Source organism: Neodiprion pinetum, chromosome 3 (genome assembly GCF_021155775.2).
Source record: "Neodiprion pinetum isolate iyNeoPine1 chromosome 3, iyNeoPine1.2, whole genome shotgun sequence".
In the NCBI taxonomy this organism is placed as follows: domain Eukaryota; kingdom Metazoa; phylum Arthropoda; class Insecta; order Hymenoptera; family Diprionidae; genus Neodiprion; species Neodiprion pinetum.
The window spans coordinates 25,207,197-25,229,995 of record NC_060234.1 but is presented as its reverse complement, the minus strand read 5'-3'; the positions used below and the strand labels follow the sequence as shown (position 1 = coordinate 25,229,995).

At 39.9% G+C, this 22,799-nt stretch overlaps 2 protein-coding genes across 4 annotated transcripts in view; both read right to left on the bottom strand.

Moving 5' to 3' along the window:
* LOC124213646 (TWiK family of potassium channels protein 7) overlaps window positions 1–14,211 on the bottom strand; it is a 259,133-nt gene extending 244,922 nt beyond the window's left edge. For all 3 annotated transcript variants that reach the window (XM_046615127.2, XM_046615126.2, XM_069134727.1), the window contains exon 1: window positions 13,152–14,211. The gene's annotated coding sequence lies outside the window, so the exon portion shown is untranslated. The remainder of the gene's footprint in view (window positions 1–13,151) is intronic.
* Window positions 14,212–18,718: 4,507 nt separating this feature from the next.
* Window positions 18,719–21,061, bottom strand: LOC124214713 (uncharacterized). The gene is made up of 4 exons (XM_046617279.2): window positions 20,974–21,061; window positions 20,824–20,845; window positions 19,378–19,967; window positions 18,719–19,240 (listed from the first exon to the last, which is right to left on the bottom strand). Exons 3-4 carry the CDS (start codon window positions 19,964–19,966, stop codon window positions 18,906–18,908), a joined length of 924 nt encoding a protein of 307 aa, XP_046473235.1. The 5' UTR covers window position 19,967; window positions 20,824–20,845; window positions 20,974–21,061; the 3' UTR covers window positions 18,719–18,905.
* Between the last annotated feature and the right edge of the window lie 1,738 nt (window positions 21,062–22,799).

Sequence of the window (22,799 nt, the reverse complement as noted above, 5' to 3'; positions counted from 1 at the left end):
GTTCGCGAGCGAAAATTTAACCACATTGTCATTATACGGTGAAGAGATAACGATTTACCATAACGACGAGAGTTGCGCATCTCTCATGCAGTTATTATCGTATTTGTTAATTAATTCTCGTGCGGAATATTTGTTCGGTTAGCAGATGAGATTGATTCGGCACGTTAATTATATTCGAAAATAATTCCCTGTGCCAGACAGACTTGTCACACTTTGTTAGTAATTAATTTGTCGGGATTTCTACCCGCAGCCCGAGTACACGTGTAGTTTCCTTCTATATTCCGTTGGCGCAAGTTACCCTTCAAGTTTCGAGATACCGTCTCCTAGTTGTGCTAATTACTGGTATAACCACTCAATTATACATCCTTTCCTGACCCATCAAAGTGTTTCCTGCCGAAACGACTATCTCGTTCACAAGACTCAAGGTGCACTGCTTAAACATTGGAAAAATAAATGTACTGACACTAGTGAAATAAAATTTTTGGGGAACACTTTTCTGTGAAGCGTGCGCAGATTGCCCCGTTTTCCATCAGTTCGGTAAGCCAGCGTTGGCGCATGCGCACAATTCAAACGATGCATCTTAAACGCTAGGACTTTTCTTTGCGCGCGCGCGCACTCCCGAATTACTCAAACTTACGCACTGTGTAATTGAACGTAAGTTACCTAACCCTAATTTTACACGTTGTCAGTTATATGTCTGTGCTTCTCAAATCAAACTTTCCTTCAGAGATGATGGAATAAATAGCGATTGCAGCACTTTAACAAACTTCACACTCATCTGAAATTGCTTATTTTCCAAACTCGTAATACCATATACTATTAGTTCACGATTTTTATCATTGGGTTTGATTTCATTGTTACACACAACAGCGTACTATTCGACAAAAATTATTCTCCAAACGTACGAATTTTCGTGTTTAACGCGATGGTTTAGTACGGCCTCGTAAGTACATCTTATAATATAATTATCCGGCACTTAATAACCCGCCTACGGCATACTCCGCAACTATCTTAAGACAGTTTGAATGAAGCAGAGCGCAGATAAAGTTTTTTAATTAAAATCCATCTTCTGATCTCAATTTATCTTTGCCTTTGCCGTCTTTCCATTCTGCACCGTCCAATTCTTTCCAGCTGCCGTGGCTTTCCATTCTAACGTCAAACTCATTTAGGCAACCGACTTTTATATACAATCATCATTTTCACAGCTGCAATTAATATTCGTTAGGCGAGATCGCGTTTCATCCGATATAATACCCATCACTGTCCGTTAAACCCGCGGCGGAAACCCTTCTCCAAACAAACATTCGTCATCCAGAGCTTAATGTTTTTACCTACGGTTTCTTCGCGTACCGAAGACTCAACATTTTCTTCAACCGTGTCTGACGATAGATATCGACATTTTTCCGCATAACGTAACGAGTATCAGGCTCTTCGGTCCTGCGTGCCGGAATATTCTGTTTTTACATTTATCGTGCAGTTTAAAATAATTTCCGAAGAAAAGGCTAGGCTGACAAATGGGAATTTCCAAACATTTGGAAAGGAGAAAAGACCCAGGCCAGGTGAGTCTGACTCTGCTTTCTTGGACAGGCATTCGCACCGCATTTGGCAAGACAATAACGGCATTTCGGCGCGATGTACCTTGGATGTAGTCTGTACACCAGTGTTTGTCAGTCTTATTAATACGCCCCTGGGCCACTTATTCTAAACTGTAAAAAAAATTTAATCAAACATAATGTGCCAGCAGGTCGACTTTATGTTTGTGTTATTTGTTACATTTCTGTTAGTAAATATGACAAAAATTATTGTAGTTTTGACATTTAAATTGTCACGTCAACATTTAATTTGTACTTTATACTTTTTTTTTTCACTTAGTAGTACATTAAAAAATGTTCAAATCCACCCAAAAACTTGAGTGAACCTGCTGGGACATTTTTTTTCTAACCGTGCAGGGTACGAACACACGCGGAAATAGTAAACTGTCTAGGGATCCATCTGCCTGTTCCAAAATACGATTACTGTGATATTGGCGACAATGTTTGGTGACTGCGGCGACTAACAATAAGAATGTTAATAAAACGTGAATACAAAAGACAAGAAAACAATGAGAATAATCGAGGAAAACAAAAGGATAAAGTTATTTGCGGTAGAGTCTGTACGGTTAGTCGCTTCTGTCGAGCAACAGAGCAGACGTCGTCTTTGAGAGAAAGAGAGAGCCGAGTTCAAAAACATGTTTGCTTACATTATGTAAAAACAATTTCAACCGATTTGCGCTCGTCTGAGTCAAACGGAATCGCGTAAAGTGTTTAGCGGCGCGCTTCTCCGTGCTGCTGAGCTTTCGAGGACGAGCGGAACCGTTGACGGTACACGAACGCGGAGCTTAAAAAGAAAGACGAAAACAAATGTAGAGGGACCACTGTCGAGGCGAGCGACGAAGATTGAGAGTGGCGATGGGGTTGCAGGGGTTCGGGTTTGGGTGCGACCCGAACTGAATCTTGAGCTTTCGTTCGGCCGTTTCTACTTCCGCGAGTTTTATTGCTAGTACAATTTAAAGTGCGACTTTTGAACTTTTCGTTCCTACCTACGTAGGACTTTCTCTCTCTCTCTCTCTCTCTCCCCCTCTCTCTCTCTCTCTCTCTCTCTCTCTCTCTCTTTGCTGACTTGATTTTATTACCGGGGAACAAGGGTGAACCGTTACTGCGTCACAAAAAAAAATAACCATAAAAACCAACAGATTTCACCTCTTTCTTATTATACCCTCCATTTGTTACCTACGTAAATTCGTACCATCGCATTCACGCTTGCAAACAGATCCTTAAACGAAGACCTGCTAAATGAAAGCTGTCGGAAAGTAGATTCATACTCATTAACCTGTAGGCAACCTGGCAACTGAATTACAGTTACAACTGGCTAAATTATACAGATTGAATTCAGCACGTGGAAATCGTCTCGATATTTATTTCTGTTGGTATACCTCGTGCAAAAAAGAATAAAGCTTTAATGGGAAATTAATTATTCAAGTAATGCATGTATTGATGTTTTTGATTTGAGAAATTCATTTCAAAGTCTATCACGAGGTCGTAGAATTCGCCACCTCTCTTAATCGTTGCGTATTCATCTTTGAAATTATTTCTTCTGGAGTCAGAGCACGTAATTAGAGAAATACCTGAAAAAATCCCGAAGCTCAATCGACTTCTGGAAACATGTGCAAGCAGCTCGGCTTTTCTCTCCTCTTCTTAATTCATCCGGTACAACGTTATTCGCCCGATACGTCAGTGTGTTCTGCAAGACTCCTCTACAGTCAGCCGAAACGAGCAAAATGATAACAATGATATTAACAAGTATGTACGGGGTCTGCTTACTTTGCCGTATCTCTGAACAAACACTGTTTTCCACTTTGGTACAACGGGGCTCGGAGAAACCGTGTCTTGCACTTCGAACAATTAATTTTCGGCTTACTTTCCCCCCCGAGTTATATTTTTCTTCGCGTGATCGATACGATCATCTTTTAGAACATACTGCGAGAGGATGGATATTTTGCTTCGACGACTCTTCTTTACGCTTCGATTTACTGCTCCATTGTATCCGTATTGGTATGCACTGGAGGCCGGTTGGAACTCAAAGAATTAGGTATTTAAAATCTTTGCTCGTAACTTCATCCCGATGATTTTAATTTTCACGTACCCGCGAAACCTTCAGCGAGAACGGAGTTCGCGCAGTAGAAAACCACGAAACTGTAATGATTTGTCATTATTTCCCCTCCGTTCAAATAGAAGGTCGTGTCGAGGAGTTGACACAGTGGATTCCGAGTAAACAGTGAAGCTGATTGACCCGGTTTAACGGGATCTACTCGATTTTTCGATAATTGTTCACCCGGATTACGCTGACTGCTGCATTTTCACATCAGCGCTGAGTACGCTTTGCAGCATAGTAAAAAAAAAGAGTAAAATTTCACTCGGTCGGTAAAGTCTGACTGTATCGTCCTCCCGAGACGGAGTTAGCCGCTCAAAGAATTAGGAGGAAGTTGATTAATTGGGCATCAGTTAAAGGGAAGTCGATGTAGTTTGATGGGCAGTCTGCAGTAATCAAACCCAAAGGGCTCTCTTTAGTTTTTTAGTAAAAGCAATCTCTGTGAGTGCGTGTGAGGAGTGAAACGTTGAAAACTTTGCGGAAGCCTTTGGCTGCTGAAGATGCGTGACAACCTGGCTTCATTGATCTGAACTTCGCACTAGGCACGAATTCGGAGAAAGAAGTACGAATCACGGACTTTTCGGGACGAGTAACAACTGGGTAAAAACTCCGAGGAACACTCGTTTCAATAATTATTGTAGACTCGACGAGGAGCGCGAGAGAAATTCACGGTCTGGTTCACCTGCAAGTAAGTTACCTGCTTAAGGATTTAAGGAGGCGCCTTGTTACCCCGCGTAACCGAGGGTAAAAAGAGGTGCTCGCTTTGTCTCCCGCGGGTTGAAGCCACCGGCAGCTTGTCGGAAGTGTCGCGGCGATGATTACGCGGACAGTGTCAACCGCAGTCTCTACCTCCGACGAGGAACTACAATGATCGTGTGTTTTCAGCCCCTGTTTGTCGCCGCGGGCGCCGACGGCACCCCAGAGAAAACCTCGTCGCCCTTTCGCGCTCCCGTTTTCACGATTCCTGTCACCCGATTTCTGTGACGAGAAATGTCAGGGTCGTGGAATTCGAAAGATCGAGATATAATCGGAATATGGAAACCACGATATCGAATTTTCAAAGACGCGATTTCCCCCTATTTCATCGAGTCCTCCAATTTGTAAAGTCGAAGTGTCGAAAAACCAAAATTTGGAATTGTCAGAATTTACTGTTCCGCGGTTTGTAGAGTAGAATCTTGCGTTTTTAAAAATTTCATATTGCTATCCCTCCAGTCTCTAATCCTTCTGCATTTTCACCCTCGACTGGATTCGAAAATGTTTTTGATTACACACGCGCCGGAGATTAAATTGCGAAAGAAAATCGCAAGGATTGATATCTCATGGTATCTGATTTTAGATAGGCCACCGAATTGCCATTTCACACGCGTTGAATTTCTTACCCTCGAAATTCTTATCGACGCATTAACTTTCCTCCCTATCCTTTTCGCGTTTTAACCCACATGGTGGGTAAAAGCATTGAATCCTCGAGTGACAGTTTCATGCTGCTTCGAATATTTCTCAGCCGATTCGTGTTTTTAGTTACATGAAGAGCAATAATGGCGGAGATCTTTGATAAAAACTTCCTCCATCCCGTCCCGATAACATATTGCAAGGAACTTTAAAACTTGAATTGAAATTTCACGGAATCGTGAACGCGGATCAGCTGCTACACATAGCAAAATTTCCAGTTGCGTTTACCATGCATACCTGGACTATGTTTATTTTTTTAACCGTAACTAAAAAACATCCTTCTCTGTAAGTAAAAAATGAATTTTAGAAGTAATATAGTATTAATAACTAGATAATCAAACTGAATTGCTACTTGTACGACATTTTCTTGTAACTCCAATACTATTTTAATTGTTTTTCTAAAGATATTACAAGAATTTTCTATAAACCGTAGCAAGTTAAATTTTTCTTAGCGTACCTTAATCGCTATTCGCGAAAAAAATTAAGAGTTTTGTGATTGCTATTTCTTAACTGGCTCGTAGAAGCTCAATAAATACACAACATAGTCAAATTTTTTTGTTTTTATTTTTCAGTGAAAATTCTTATAAAACAGCGTTCGACACTTTCTGCAACAGTCAATATAAAAAGTAAACACAAAATTTAACGTCAACCTTCGTTTGGCGTTACTTTCAACGCATCAAATCTGTTACTATGAGATTTTGAACTCTGAATAGTTGAACAAATTATTTTCACCTGTATATTTCCGGACTTGACGTGGGTCCGAGATTTGAAATTTTTTATTGCACTGCCTAAGGGGCAAGAGCCGAGACTGATCTAATCTTACTCCACCCAACCTAAGCCAACGCAAGTTAACGTCGCACCGACTTGACCTACGCTTAACTCTGTGCTAAGCTATCGGCTGAGATTGCCTAAGCCGAGCTGAGACCGAACGTGTTCCGGTTTTGCAGGGAGAAGGTTAATTGCTAACGCATTTCCATATTTTCGAGCATCCCTGTATTCTGAGCAGCGTTTAGGTAACCGAAAAAGACGATTACGGAACACTGCAAGAAAATCTGAGGGCTTGCAATTTTTAATTAAACTCTCTTCAGGCAAATCCCGACCTTGGGAACATTTCAAAGCACGAATTAATTGCGGAATTTGCACGTGTCTCTTGCATATGCGCTCGGCTTGAATTACCTACACGTGATAAAAATGTTCGCTCTTTGTCTCTGCGACCTCTGGAATTTTTTTCGTGAAATTTGAACAATCTTACTCTTTACTCGCGATTTAAAGTACGCACGAAGCGTAAATATCGAATCTGCGGCAACTCGCGTGTCCAAATATGTGATTGTTGTAATTTTGCAAGCTCTTGCACTCAAACTGCTTATCGACATCTACGCGAATGGTATTTTTTTCGACAGAGCCTATATTAAAATACTGAGTGCAAACCATTTTCGAACATTTTGTGCATTAGGACGTACTTTACGGAATATCGAATTCACATCGAGAGGGATTTAATTTCTGCTTGCCCAGGCATGGGCTTTTCATTGATCAAAAATTTGCAACACAACAGCCGGGTAATTAAATAAAACTTTGTTAATTACTCAGCGAACGTGTCAATCGAGCTGAGAGCACAATTAACAATCGCGACAGTGTGACGGGGTGGTAATGAAATAGCGATAATTTCAGATGTATTCGAAAATAAATTGAAATCCGACCATCGAACGCGAAAGTACGAAGATTTAATGAAAAACGGGAGCTTTTGGAAAATCTATACAACTACACAAATACCAAATAACTGAAACATATAATTCTGGGTCCAAAATAAAAATCAGTCTTGTACCTGTAACTAGAAAATCTAGTATTCTTTTCGATCGCGATAATTCGGTTGTACCTTCTTGTAACTAATAGCGATTACTCAATGTTGGTGCGACGGTAAATTTTATTGAAAAATCCCAGTAAAATATACAGATTCAACGTTGCGATGACCAAAAAATGTAGTACTGATAATTTGCATTAGATTCGACGGTTACCTGTACCCGTTAAATTTTTCTGTACTTCCAACAATATTCAAACTGTTATCGTGACGACACCTATTTTAGTGGAAAAGTTATCGTAACACAATATGCGAAATTTTATTCAGTGCGGAGGACTTTTCAAAGAAATATGCACACCGCGATAATCAATTTTAAAAACCGAGTTTGAATTACAATTTGAAAGGAGTTGGAAAGATCGATACGCGATTAATCTTACATCTGCCAAGGCAGGCTCGATCGGCGTTAACCAGCGGATAAATTCGGTGTTTTTAATTAAAGGTTGGTACAGGTTACACGGGAGCCAATCAAATTAACTAACGCGGGATGGTTTTTATTCCCTTTCCCGGGGACAACGTGATTAGAATATTCATCAGTTATACGCGGGGGATGTTCGCATTCCTTCCCTGGGTGAGAAACGGTGGCTTTCGACGATTGGTCGGCGGGCGGAGAGCGAGAAAAACAGACGACGGAAGCAAAGTGGAAGAGCTGAAACCCGGAGAATCGTCGAGACAAGAAACGAGAAAATTAAACAAACTTATCACACCCGGTGGGAACTATTTGCAAATTAGCGGGGGATGCACGCTTCTCTTTTCTTTCGCCAAATTTCAACCTATTTCCCGAAATGTACAGTTCGACCTTCTTCGTGTCTACGATGTGCCAATCCGACATTTTATTTCTAAAACGAAGTTTTTGTCACTCGATAACGAGTACGTCTCTCTAAACTTTTTACTGACAAAGGTTTATCACTTAAACTTCTCAGACTGATCGGTTATTATTTCGAAATCCCGTTTTTCTACTTGTTATTAATATTTTTCTGCCAGTTGAATTTTGGGCAAGAAAGTTGCTGGCTCTGCCGATCGAAGGCTAAGGATTTATCTCGCCGAAAATTATTGTTAAAACTTTTTCCAAAAACTTGTAATTGCAGGAAGAGCTTGGATGTGAAAGTACGAATATTGCCTGCGATTTGGTTTACAATTAGCTATAAATTGGAGACTAAACGATCGCTCTGAGATTTGTTGGAGTTCGACCCAGCATAGATCCAAGATGTTGAACGAGGAAAAACCCGTGGATGAATAATTACTTTATTCTTATTATTATTATGGAAGAAAACTCATCGCGGGCATATTTATAGACGTACGTACATTCTTGGATGACAAATGTGTTTTTGTGAGTTCGGTGAAATTCGAAAACTCTCAGACAATCCGGCATTTTATATTGAAATCCCTGCAAGCATACACGAGCCTTCTATTTCGCGTTTCTGTACGTACGAATCTGTGAATTTTCAGGGTAACGCTAAATATTGATCGTGTTTGGGTGTGTGCGTTGCTTGTAGTGTGGTGCTAAAATCTGCATATTATACCTCCTGCCTATATAAAAACCGAAGAAAGAAAGGTGGAAAAAAATACGAGGCGTGAAAAAAAACCGAAAGAAAAGAAAGAACGAACGGAAAGCGCATTTATTTTTAAGATTTATTATTCCTGTGCTTCTCAACGGCCTTCGTTCGCTCCCTCCGATTTTCTCTCCAAGAGCAAGACTTTGACGAACTATCGCCGTTTATTTTCAGAAATTTCCCCAGCTACAGGCTGTCTGAAATTAATTACTGCCACTCTGTCATGTCGCTGAGAACTATAATATTGAGGCAAAAATCTCCAGTTGCGTTTAAACTTCTGGAAAAAAACGGGACGAAAATTCAAATTCTCAATCACTTAAACGGCATTACTGAAGTCAGCCTAAAAAACCGAGTTTTCCATCAAAAGAATTCATTTATCTTTCGCATATGCATAAATGCTTGGATCGCAAATTGTAGAGGAACAAGATTTTACAATTCTTTAGACTTTTATCGACACGCGGATGAAAATTTTACCTGACAAATGTCACAAAACCGTCTGTTAATGAAGAATTGATGAATAATTTTCTGGTAACAATTTCCTCCTATACGAATGAGCCATTTCACACCAATTTTCAAACTACCTTCCTAAAAATTATCTCAAAATTTTTCAGTGACTTTACAACATACTGAATGTAATCTATGTCGACCCTCGTCAACATTTTTCTGTAACCTATAGTTACTTGAAAATTATACGAAATGGAACTCGCTTTAATATTAAATAAAACGAGCTAATCAGCTTGATTTTGATGTCTGAGAGAAGTTTGCTGTTCTATAAAGATGACCTTTGAAATTATTATATTGGAATTACAGTTTGAATTGTCATGGTTAAATTTTCTAAATGGCTTGTTTTTGTGTTTCCAATAATTCGCTGTGAAGGAAAGATGGATAACTTTCTCGTAAATAGTGAAGAGTACCAAGAATACGTAAGTGGCAATTGTTTATAACAAACTGCAAAATACGCCACATTATCGAACTCATATCATCTATCGCGTTTTATATAATATCCTTTACGGTTTCGGTTACCGTTTATGGCAACTGTGATGACCGTAATTATCACCCTAAATTTATGCCATTGCAAAAACAAAACCTTCGGTGCTTATCCTCTCCGTACTGAGAACGATTTCATTCGTTAAAATACTAGTAAATTCGATATCATAACAATAATTGTTAAAATATTATTAGAATCACAAAAATGTGGTAGTAAGTATGATTATAATTGTCAATACTACATTTTCTTTATATCGCAATATTAAATCTGTTCGTTGAATTTGCTATAAATTCTTTAAATGAAATAAGACGTCACCGTCAATGTAATGTTCAACCCACATCAAATTATTATCAAATTAATTTGTTGAAAATAATGTAATAGGAGCAACCATGATCTAAAAAAATAATAGAAAAACGTAACGAATTTCTACTGAAAGTTAAAAAACACACTTCAATTTTTTACCCAGAACTTTATTTTCCGGCTATGGTAAAAAATTCAAACTCTAAAGTACCGTGCAGTAACCACAACTGGAAATTCCTCAGGGTACGCCATACGGGCTGAACGTATAATATTTCGGGTTGTTTTTGATGAAAATACTGGGAAATACTCGATGCGAGAACGTGCCGCAGAACCGGCCGATTCTGTTTGCAAAAGCGGATCGGATAATTTTCGACAGAATTTTCAATATAACCCGGATACTTCAATTTCAATGGGTCGAAATCGAATGCCTTCGAGTGTCACTCAAGTCGGTATTGATATGGGATTAAGTCCCGCTGTATCTCTAACGATAAAACGAAGCAGGCCGGTGGGTTACATACATTTTACATATGTAAATGTTCCCCGCTCTTCTCTAAGCTCTCACATGTCACCCCCAGCTTCATATATTTGAACTTTCGAAATTCACGGGGATGAAAGTTGGCGCCCCCATCGCCTCACCATAAACGAAAGCGAAGCTCCAACAAGGAGTGCAAATATTTATTCCCCCTCTCCCTTCGTGCACGAGGAATTAGCCCCGGAATCGCCGTTTTTTGAAGGGGATTCTACGCATTCTTTGTCGCGTACGATGCTGTTAGTGCTTCGCCGTACTCCCTTCGAGAATTCACGATCCGGGGCGAGGCGTCGTTACCCAACGAAATTAATTTCGATAGACGGCTATCCCTTGATCCACCCTCCCTAAAGCTGCTCGTCAGATAACAACCGCAAACCTTCGATGAAACGATATCGTGCTTGGGTTGTGGTCCAAGTGCCGGATATCATTTCGGTTAATTGACCTACTACGTGACCATGAAATGTGCCATATTTTGGGTTGGTGAAATCACGATTCGAGTTTGAAGATGAATGCAGCCATGCGGATTGCTGAATATTTAAGATTGTATTTCATGGATACATTGAAAAGGAAAGACGAGAAAATATTGTTGAACTTCAGAAATGTTCTTGGGATACACCGGAATGTTTTTCCCACCCGGGAATTATGACTAATGGAAAGTCAGAAATATTTTTGATTCAAGGTAATTATACGAAAGAGTATCGACCAGATCCGAGATCGTGAGGTTCGGATGTTGGTGGAAATAGATGAAATTGGTTTCCGGACTCTCGAAGGCGCCTCGAATTACAGGCCTCGCGGGATCGCGCCAATACCTGGCCGACCCTCGAGGTTTGATAATTTTCGCGGTCACGCACACTTTGATGCAACGCAATTAGACCTTGTCGTGTTTGCTACTTGAGGTCGCAGTTTGATCGGGATAACTTTCCAGGAAAATTATTCGAAGTGATCGAGGATTTCTTACGGTGAAAAAGTGTTGAGGGCAGCCCTCGGTCTTTCCGGTAACTCTGGTCGTAAAAAATTGCTTCCTGAAACACTTAAAGTTCTTCAAGTTCTCAAAGTCGTCGTGAGGTCGCACCTTTCCTATACACTCAAGACTCAGCGTGCCAGAAAATTGTAGTTCAAACCTTAGAATCAATTCCATTTCTTTGACATAGATATAGAAAGGCGCAGGTGCCGGAACATCTTTCATCGTACCTCAGAGGAAAATGAAGTATGCAAAGTATTAACCAAGTAGTATCGATCTATTTATTGTTAGTGAAGATACCATAGACTTCCGAGATCATTTTATGACAAATTTTGGTGAGTGTAAATCGTTCGAAGGCGTAGTTGGTGTTTGAAAATATTCTAGGATCACAAGTGTACAGTTGATTATTATAGGTAAATCAATTTTTCTATGAGTTCTAAAATTTCAGAAACCTATGAAACTGTGAATTTTGCTAGTGATCCTGCATTATCAACAATTAGACAGATTGATTCAACAAATTTTTATTCTCACGTCTAGTTTGTGATTGGAGTGAAAATCTGACAGTAGATAAACGTGGTTGATGCACACTGAGCCCTTGTATTGAAATGGAAAAACACCGAATTCCTTTTTAGATAAGACACTCGCCCATATTCTCCACTATAACATTGAAGTATAGTAAATGGAATCATAGAAGTAACCTTGAGAGATTTTATCGCCAAAGTTTGAAATGACTCTCAGCCTCTGCTCGAAAATAAGTCGCGAATCTCTTTAGATTTACGCTGCGCACTACGCGGATGCTTGAAGCTGTGCATAGAAAATTCTCTATATAACACATGTGTATGCGACTCGGTGAAAAAGATGTTAAGACTGTAGTTTACAGTGAAAATTTGTATTCACATACCGAAGTAGCAAGCTACGTCGAGAGGCGAATGGTAATGCCAGCATCATTTTTCGAAAATAACTCATGCCCTCGCTTATATCGGTTATAATACTGGCAGCGCAACCTTTTCTGATGCGATTTGAAACCATCCCTCGATCGAAAGGGGCCGAACAACTTGGAGAGGGCTCCACCCGAGAATATCTACGTGAAATAATGAATATTGGATGGCTGAGTAAGTGGCGAATTTCGATCCCGCCTTCGCAGGACCTTACTTGTCCATGGTAAGCGTCGTCCTTCGACACGGACGTCTACCGTTTCCAATTTTCATCGCATTTCCTTTCTCCGCCTCATGATCAAAGCAAAAAGCAGGAATGAATTTTTGATACTGAAATTCGGGTAACTCGAGGGAAGAGAAGCCCAAAACGCATGAAGAACTTTCTCAGTGTCTACTATACTGCACGACGTTCATCGGGACCCAAGTCCTCGTCGAGCCTACGGCGTAAACGCACGCGTGTCCCGTAATTGGAAACCGTAATTGTTTCAGTTAAACCAGCGTTGTTCTATCTCGAGTATGAAATTAGGTAGGTAGGTCCACCGCTGAATCTTGAGGGGATTTACAGCGTGCGATGTACCGGAAAATCCCACAGCGGGTTTCAACTCCGGCACATAATCTAGTACACGGAAACTTTTGGATCGAGAGTCTTGGCCTCTGGCGTGAGAGTGTAATTGCTGCCACTATTTGGAGAAACTCACCGTTTCACGACGTGCAGTTCGTGTTTAAAGGGTACTTTTAACATTGACTCGCCAATTGCGGTTCGCAATTATTTCAATACCGTCAAGATTGGCTGCGCAATACTTTGTCACCGCACAATTCACCGATCACATTGTGGCTAGACCCTTGGGAACTGACGAAAATGACGAATCTATAGAAAGAGAATAAGATTTGACTCACCATTAGCGCGTTACAGAATCGTATGGAAATCTCCGAACTCTCCAATCACTAATTTACACATGAGTTTCGCACTTGAAAATACATCACACAGTGTCCTTCCTTCACCTGACGCGATGGCTTCAGGTATTTACTCCTGACCCACTTGACTGATGTTTATCACGAATCCGTATATCCTTATGCTGGAATCGATTCTATTCCTCGTCCTCGGTGCCAACTTTTACCCTTGGCGTATCAACACGCCGGCAATGAACAACAACGGAGCATGATTCTGTCGGGAATATCAATTTCAATCGAAATCGTGTACCGCGCACCGATAATTCACGAATTTCTCTTCCAAAGAGTCATAGCGCCGAGCCTCGAGCACCAGATTCAGTTACGGTGTTCCAATTAATACCGAACTGATTTAACGGTGTTCATAGATTCGAGTCCCTATTTTCCCACGACCACACTGACATTCCGTTCCCACCCTTTCGCGTAAACGATTCACGACCTACACAAGCAGCACCGATTCGCGCACTGTATCACTATTTGAAACCACGCTGATCACTGCAGACTGTTCGGTTTAAACACCCCCTTCAGCAATGCCGCTTAATTACGCGTTGTAACTTGAACGGTCAACTTGTGTCGCGCGACCTTCGAACGTATTATTTCAACCGAATCACCGAAGTATGCTCCGACAGTCGTTTCGTTTTAATTCCAACTCGTAATCGCGTGTAAATGCCTCTGATTCAACGGCAGCCACATCCACAGAGTAATCGGCGATTGTTTACCGGTTTGTTTTCGTCAACTCACTAACTTCGGCGAACGACATTCCACGCATTGGATATTCAGGAAATACCAACTTTATACTCGAATTCCATAAAACTTTTTACTCATCCGAACCCCGAAATTTCGTGTCTTGCAATAACGATGCTGACCAAAAAAAATTCCCGAACCTCTCGTAGAGGGAGAAAATATCGACGGTACTCGCTTCGCGAACTTGCACGTGTAGAGTGTAACCCGGCACGAAGTCACCCTTACGAGAACCGAAAGTAATTCGAGACGACGGCACGCGGATTCGCGATCTGACGCGCTTCTCGGGCGCCGTTTGCCGAATAGAGAAAGCTCGACTTGAACTCCGCACGCTCCGCCCCCCAGGCGACGAGCTTTCCCGGGGGCGAGCGAACGACCCCGAAGCTTCGCCGACCGCAGAGATCGATTGATGCCCGTGTTACAATAGAATTATTAATCGAAATGTTTGATCGGAATCATATCGTCGTGCCCGTCTTCGCGTGGGAAAATTTCTCGAGTGTTCGCATGCCTGAGAGTTTGCGTCGTAAGGCTAGAAGATTTATACGAACTAGTGCGCCTTCGAAACGTCGAAATATATCGCAGGATCGGAATGTAGTAACTTTTTGCTACTTCAAGTGGACATTGATGAAGTAACAATTTCTAGAGATGAATTCTGGAAAGAACCTATCAAAATATTCTCAAGCAATCAAAAAAAGTTTTTGCCATAACATTCAGACGCGAATTTCTGCAGCGACGTAGAAGCGGTGAAAAAAAGTGGTCTGTTTGGCTGATCCTGACGGGCCAGCCTAAAAACTTCCCGAGCGATGTATTTCGAGCTGATTGACGAAATACTGATTTAAATCAGTTCTAATCTGAGAAAACCGACTTCGATTAAGGGGGTATTCTAGTGTAGAGGCATGAATTTGAGGTGTTTTTTGAAGTGCTATAAACAAAAAACAAAAAATATTTTTACTATCCATTTTGTTATCAGGCGTTTATTATCATTTCACGATTACAAAAAAAAAAAAACAAGTCAAAAAATACAAAATTGAAAGTGCTATGAGTTGTTGAAGTGGGGGGTACGAAAAAAATTGCGCGCCAATGTTGTCACGATTGCAAGCATTTTCAAAATCAGAAAAAAAAAAAAAAAAAGATTATTAATCTACATAAATGCAGCTATCGTACTAACTAAAAAAAAGTCGAAAAAAAATTTTTTTTTGCCAAATTACGGCTGTCCGAAAAAATAATACGTTTTTTTTGACTTTTTTGGACGTTTCTGAATTTTTTAAAAATAGTAAAAATTATTATTTCGTTATAATAATGGTTCGTGCGATAGAGACATGTATTGAGAAGATTCTCACCAAATTTCAAGTAAATCGGTTCAATAGAACTTGAGAAATCATGTCAACCGTTTTGAAAAATGTAGTTTTGAGAAAAACGCGTTTAAAGTTTCGAGTAAAATTCGTTCCAGCCGAGCCAGTATTGAAGACGTGTCACTAAAATAGCTATATCTCTGAAAATAATTGAAATTTTGACTTGTCCTTTCAAGGACACATTCTTAAAAGGTTAAGCTTTGAAAATATAAAAAAAAAAAAAATCGATTTTTTCAAATTTCTACACTAGAATACCCCCTTAAGACCAAAATCAATGAAATCCGGTCCGCCATTCTCAAAATGTCATTTTTAATTCTTGTTTAATGTTGTTCTTCGAACAAATTGAACACTGTTCGACCGATCGTTTCCAAAATCTGATCGGTTATAGCCTCGGTATCTCCGTCCGAGCTATATCCAAGGTATATTCTCTATCTGACAATGAGACGAGTTGGAATTGGGACACAGAACAGCGGGAACAGCCTTACGGTACCTTTCATGTATTTGCAAGAGTTTTGGGATCCGTCGGACCTTTTGATATCAAAATCTCATTCCGAAACAGTAGTTTATGTCATTGTTCACCCAAAATCATGAGATCTGAGACACAAAATAGGAACTTTAACTCTTCATACGTACGTTTTAATGAACTTTACAGATCCAGCAAAACAATACTCAAGTACGTACAGGTACATACAAGTAAAATAAGTACACGTAACAAAACTGATTAGTTTATGCATAATTCGCTTAGTCAACAATCGCAACAGTGTCTTTTTAATACCGTAAGCTTTGACCAACGAATTAAAGTTGTTTGATTGTGTAATTTCCCACATTTGGAAACAGTGATAAATATCGATACTTTTATGCTGTTACACATATTTAACTTTATTCTGACGAGTTTTCAATCATTTCCATGAGTCATTGTCTCGATATTCCACAAAGGTTTCAAGTGGTATTTTTTCGGAAAATAAACGACATTCACTTGGCTATAACCCAAGTTTAACAAATGCTGAAGAGAAAATAAAACTTATCGCAAGTCACGCTATACATAAGATTGAAAACCTTGTAACGCTTTGCGGGATCATATTGGGAAAGTTGAAAGATCGATTAAGTTCTGGATCTACAAGAACAGTATGAGAATACGTAAAGCGCAAAAGGAGATAAGAACTACAGAATTCAGTTTGGCCATACTTACCCTCGTAGAAAAGTTTACGAGATGATTTCAATCTCCATCCTCCGCGTTCTTATTGTTGGATTCAATTCGACAAAGTAGAGAATTACGCCCCCGTACCGTTCGTCACGTCGAGGATATACGTGCATACATACAGCTACCTGCATCCATGAATGTATTTACATACATTCTATATACCGAGAAAAGTTCACTCCTGAATTGGCAGAAGATTTTTTTTTTTATTTATTTTTGTTCCTATGTTTGTTTAACAAAAGCTCACGGTTGTGCGCTGTGCCCGTTTTTCGCACGGTTAGCTGATTCGCAAGGCTTTGGCTACGGCTGCAGCTCAAACCTTTGATCTTTGCAATCAACGTATTGTATGTACTCACGTATATACCTCTTTGAATTACCGAACCCAGCGAGGAAAGATTTGAGTACACGTGAATGCGTCTCTCCGGTAACCATCGCTTCAATTAACGACGACTCCGAAGATAATTATTTAATTCTTGCCGCGCATATCAAATATGAATCTTTCATTTCACTCTAAAAAAAAGTGAAAATTCACCATCCTTCAAGGGAGAAATTTTCGCGCAGCCGTCTTTTCTCCGACTTTTCTACAAATCCATCGACAAGATTACGTTGACGTTGTCTTATCTCGCTGGAGAATGGCAAACGGAAAGCTTTTGAACTTTAACGTCTCTTGCATAACTTTCATTGATAAAATTTCTCGAACGAAAGGTTGGAAATATCCCCGTTAATCGTAACGAGTAGGGGATGCTGCTAAACCTGTTCGGATCCTGGATTCCACACCGGCGTAAAATTCTATTTCACATAATCGCTGGAAACGGTCCTCGGAGAGACGCTCGGTCTTAAATAATTAAACACCGAAGAACGGGGGGTATTTTACACGCGTTCTCCTGTAGGTATCAGGCTACTAGTGAGGATCCCTTGCCACTCCCATACTATAGTGTAAATATTTGAGGAGTACTAACCTCTGGTAGCGAAGCAGCGTCTGCAGTCCTGATGAGGGTAGTCTCACGGCCGCATGTATAACCAGCATTCCGAACCCTTTCGAAAACTGCGTCTATATCTGCTTTCGGCACTTTGGTGAAATTCAAGCTCATGACGGTATCCAGGTGAAAAACTTGTAAGGCTGCGTAACGCGAGCAGATAAGGGATGAATTTTTCTCATCCCGGCATTTCTCCCCATCCATCTCTCTCCTGCCCCCATGAATGCAGCCAATTTGTTCCGGGGCTCGACCCCTATCAACTAACTCCTTTGCCCAGGCATTCGCAAAAGTATGTAATTAGCAAAGCATTTATTGCTATCTCCAATTTCGTGAATTGACTAGCCCGCATTCCAGGGTCACGAACTTCGCTCGATTTTGTACATTTTTAACCAACGAGAGAGACGCTGCTGATCTGCTCGCATAATACTTGACTATTCGATGAAAGGTTTCATTTTCTCGGACTGTCTATGACAACGATATTACCGAAGCATTCTGATAATCATATCAGCTTGTCTGTCATCAGTTATTGATCGCACATGATCTTCATACTTATGGAAGTTATATATCCGACTTACACATATTCACTCAAAGGTGATCAAATCCAACTGCACTTTGTACGTAACGTTCAAAAGTACGTCCAATGATCGTGAATCGTGGTTATTGCTTGCGGGTTGGCGTGTTTCAGGTAAACCAATCCAGTCGTGCGTTAATTTTGTCCAAATACTCAAATTATCCGCATAACAAACAAAATATGCTACGGTATAGTTTTATAGATTATACGGAAGGTGAAGATGACATCGTTTACGGTACGAAAATAGAATGGTGAGGGTGGCCGTGAGTCGGGACAGCACGTAAATATGAAAGAGAAGGGTGACCCAGCACATATCGTTCCGGAACCACGTGACAATTAATTTAATGTTTGTTTAACTGCATGTACACGAATGCGTAAAGAAGGTTGTACATGCAAATTGTCGTTAACGAGTAAAATTAAGTACTTCGCGCATGAGAGAACGATAGTTTTCTTCAATCAACCGCTAATTATAATCGCTTGCCGAATATCTGTGAGATAACTGAACTGCATAATCACGAGCACATGCATTAAATTAATTTCTACTCACGGCATGTACGAAATAACGTAATGAAATTATTTCGAATTCATTGTCCGTATGTTTAATTATAAATCCATCAAGTTTCCCCAAGTTTCCTTTTCTCACATAAAGTAAAGGGCTATGACCTGTAATACCCGAGTTTTGTACCGCACCGACAGCGTGTTGCTGCGAATTTGATCATTTATTTACAAAGTAGGAATACAAATGTGAAAGATCACGCTGATTAGTAGATAGTACGATAAATGTTGGGTACTCTTATCATTACTCTAAAACGTCACGGGTGTTATGTAATTGATCTATAAGCCACTCGAACGTCGAATCGCACGTTAAGTGTCGAAATTGTAGTATTCTTCAAAAGAGGACAAACTATCCGACGGCCAAACATCCAAATCAGCATGGTCTTCGGTTAAAAGTTCTAGGCTTGAAACGGCCCCGTCTTCGTATAACTTGAAATCCTCGGCAAATGAATCATCGCCAGTGTCATCATCACCATCACTACCGAGAGGAATAACAGTCAATACTTCGATCTGACTACTGCTTTCCGACTTATTGTGATCATCTTTAACCGATTCATTGTTCTTCGAAGACGAGTGATCAGCTGGTGCCTGAGTATCATTTTTCGTAGATGAAGCCGTGCCATTTTGTGACACTTTGTCATTTTCTGAAAGAAATTTATTCCGATTCTAATATATCGCTCATGTGTAAAATTAGTCGAAGTTCTTTACATGTGTACGTAATATGTATCGGCGATGAATTGCTAAAATATCATCGTCATGTGAAGAAGGCTCGCATTCTCACCTGCAATCATGGGGCCACTTTCTGAAAGTTTGCTCTTCTCTGACGTAGAATTCTTTTTCTCTACTGCTTCAGCCTTATTGTCCGTGCCCTGTTTGGCTGGAAGCGTACTGGAGTTTTTAATTACTTCTGGAGCTTCAGTGAAATGCGAGGTTCCCGATCCTTCTCCGATTGGGTTGGTATAAAAGTCTTGGATCGCCTCAATGTACTCTTCCAGCGGAATCACCGGTTCCGCGTGCACATCTTTAGCGTGTTCTTCTACAGGCAGAAGGATCTCTTCGCCGAGTATTATCACCACCAACTTTTCATGAGGACCGTTTTTCGCATTGTGTTCATCGTGCGATGCAGTTTTGTCAGATTCGTGAATCGTTGTGACTTCTTTTTTTCCAGAATCTTCCTGTACTGTGCCATGGCTGACGTCTTTATCGTTTACATGTTCGCTCTGCGAACTTTTTTGCTGCGTAGAAGAATCACTCAACGCTTCGATGAACTCTTCGTTCGAATCATCATCGGGCATTGTTATTGTCTCATCTTGCAGACCCGACACAACTCTCAGGCCTACCAAGCACTGCAGTATCAATAAACTCTTCATCCTATGGATTCACAATAAATACCCAGATAAATCAATCATCATTGTCACGACCTGCAATCTTAATGAGGACAAGCAGGATCTGTAGCATTACATGGATATGCGTGAAAACGTTGGTTTTCGGTGCAACATGTCAACGTTTAAATACTACTGCACCGAATACATTTAAAACTAGCAGCTTGCATACGGAACTAGTCCAACTGCCTATTCACGGTGAAGTGAGCAATTTGTGTGACACTTGTGTCAAATTTTACAAACTCCCAATGTAGGTAAATTTTCGAACGATGTTATGTCATTTTTAAACAAAAAACTCAGAGCAGCGTTGAAGCATAGAATAATTTTTGTAGTGTTACTGGATTATACCAGTAGATATATCAATTTTGACTTCCTGACTCTTCACTGCTTCACTTTTTTTAACGAATACCGAATTTCGATTTCAAACATGATCCAAATATGAACCGTTGTTGAGTGACGCGTGTTTACCCACTTGATAAGTTAGCAGACTCACTCGTGGTAGGCCTTCTTTCACTCGAACTAGACTATCCCCGTACTGTGTTTAACCTCTTGAACCTGTTCAACTAGATGCCAGTCCAAGTACCGGCTCTGTTCTGTACTTGATATTCACGACGAATGTTAAAACAATATTTTATCCAACTTCAACGGAATGCAATTTCCATTTCCAACAGTAACTCGCCGTTAGTTCAGCAGTTACTTCATCGTACATTCGCAGCCGAATCAAGGTCTTTCGGAACAGTGGCATGTCATGCGAAAAAACAAATATTAAAATTATGTCATCCTGACCCCCAACTACATTATTCAAACTCTTTTAGCCACTGTTCACAGATATCGGTTTGACTCACCTGAGACACGACGAACTTTTCCCTGGAATTGATATCAAGTAGTTTTATTTTATTTTCTTTTTTTTTTACTCATACGTACGTTACTGTTAAAATTTATAATACTTTAATTCGATCACTAAACACGAATCACATATAAATTGCATACTTTACTTGCTTTCGTGAAAAGGTTCCTTCTTTTTTCTTTTTTTATTATTACTTTGTATTTCGTTGTTCTAGTGTTGTTGAAAAACGTAGGAGAATGGTTTTATGCGAAAAATCGTACACGTATTTGAGCGACTTCACTTGCTACAGTACTGGTTACATCTTCTATGTACGCCAGCTGCGTGATGTCTAATATACACGACGCGGAGTTCCACGTGACTTGTCCATCGCAAATTGAATAAATACAGCCTCGTATTTCTCTTTCTCTTAACAATATCATTCTGAGCATTGTTTTTTCGATGATGGCATGTCGGAACTCAATTATTTGTTCAGCCTGTTTTCGTTGACGATTCAAGATAGACCATTGTCTTTGAGCAGATGAAAATCGCCCGAAAACAATTTGCAATGAGCCAAAATAACGAATATATACGTGTCTTGTACACGGCCGTTTCCACTAACTTTTACCCAGCCATCTGTCATAAAAAATAATATGTTTTTTTACTATTCTGAAATATTATACTACGTGATAAATGGGGATAATCTGTAAAATATCAGCTGGCCTTTACGTTCATTGATGGCAGTTTGTACCTTGTTTTATGATTTTCTAGACCTCCGGTTGTAGACTTGTAAAAAAAATATATAAAACGTTCAATGCCAAAAAATATCTATTCTTTCACTAGGATAGTTATCACCTCTGGGAAATTTGATTTTTGACGAAAAACCGGGCAGTTTCAGATTCCACAGAGCGGAAATTGATTTTTATTTTTAAAAGCTATTACTTATATGGAATCAGTCTTACTTTGACTTTGACGTAAATTTCGAAAAAAAAAACTACTTAACAATAAACGCAAAAAGCAAATTGACCAAATTCATTTGATTATCTTCCTTTTCGTACTCTACTTTACACACTCAAATTATACTAAAAGATAGATGTGAAATGTCAAGGGTAAAGTAAAAATGTATTTTCGTTCAATGGTACCTAAAATTTCACAGTTTTACCACGAAAAAATAAACTTTTCAAACACCTTTAGAAAAATGCGCAAGTTTTCACGTTTGTGCTCGTTTTTTACCCATCTGACCACCGCTAGGTTTCAAGAATAATCTAAAAAAGTAGTCTGCAAATCAATCGTAGAAATATGAAACCATTTTTTTTTTCTTTGCAAAGCTTTTAGGCTACTAAAGTTGAAATTGTGTACATCGTAGTTTTTTCAATACGTGCAATGAAATGTGAAAATAGCAGATGAATTGGAAGTCTAGTCAAAGATTGCTAGATGAAGAATGGTGGACCGAGTGGTAAGCCGTTCGAATTGGAACCTTGATGCGTGATGATTTTGCGATCACGCGTATAAAAGATCTAACATCAAGTTCACTTCAATTCGATAAGAGTATCCGAAGCTTTACTATTTCAAGGCTTAATGCATCACAGAAAGATGGCCGGCGCTGGAAGTACGATAGTAAACGTTGAAAGTTTGGCGTTGAACAGCTTAGAGGGAGTTGAAGAAGATAGAACATGAAACACGAAGGGGCATAATCAAGTTGGCTATCGCGTACGAATCGTATGCAAAACTGCACAGCAGGCTGCATTCTCCCTCCACCTTGCGCCACATGTTCTCTGCGAGATATCTATAAAACATAAGCATTATTATACTTTCTAATGTGGTTGCAAGACAGCTGCAGTGGTCCGCTGCATATTCGGTAAGTCAAAGCCACCGTTCTCGGTTATGCCTAGATTACATAATCGATGATTATGTCTTTTCAATACTGCGCTTATAAGCCCAAAATTTAGCTAACTTATATTTTATTTCCGTGAGATGTATCAAATGTTCTGCACTGAG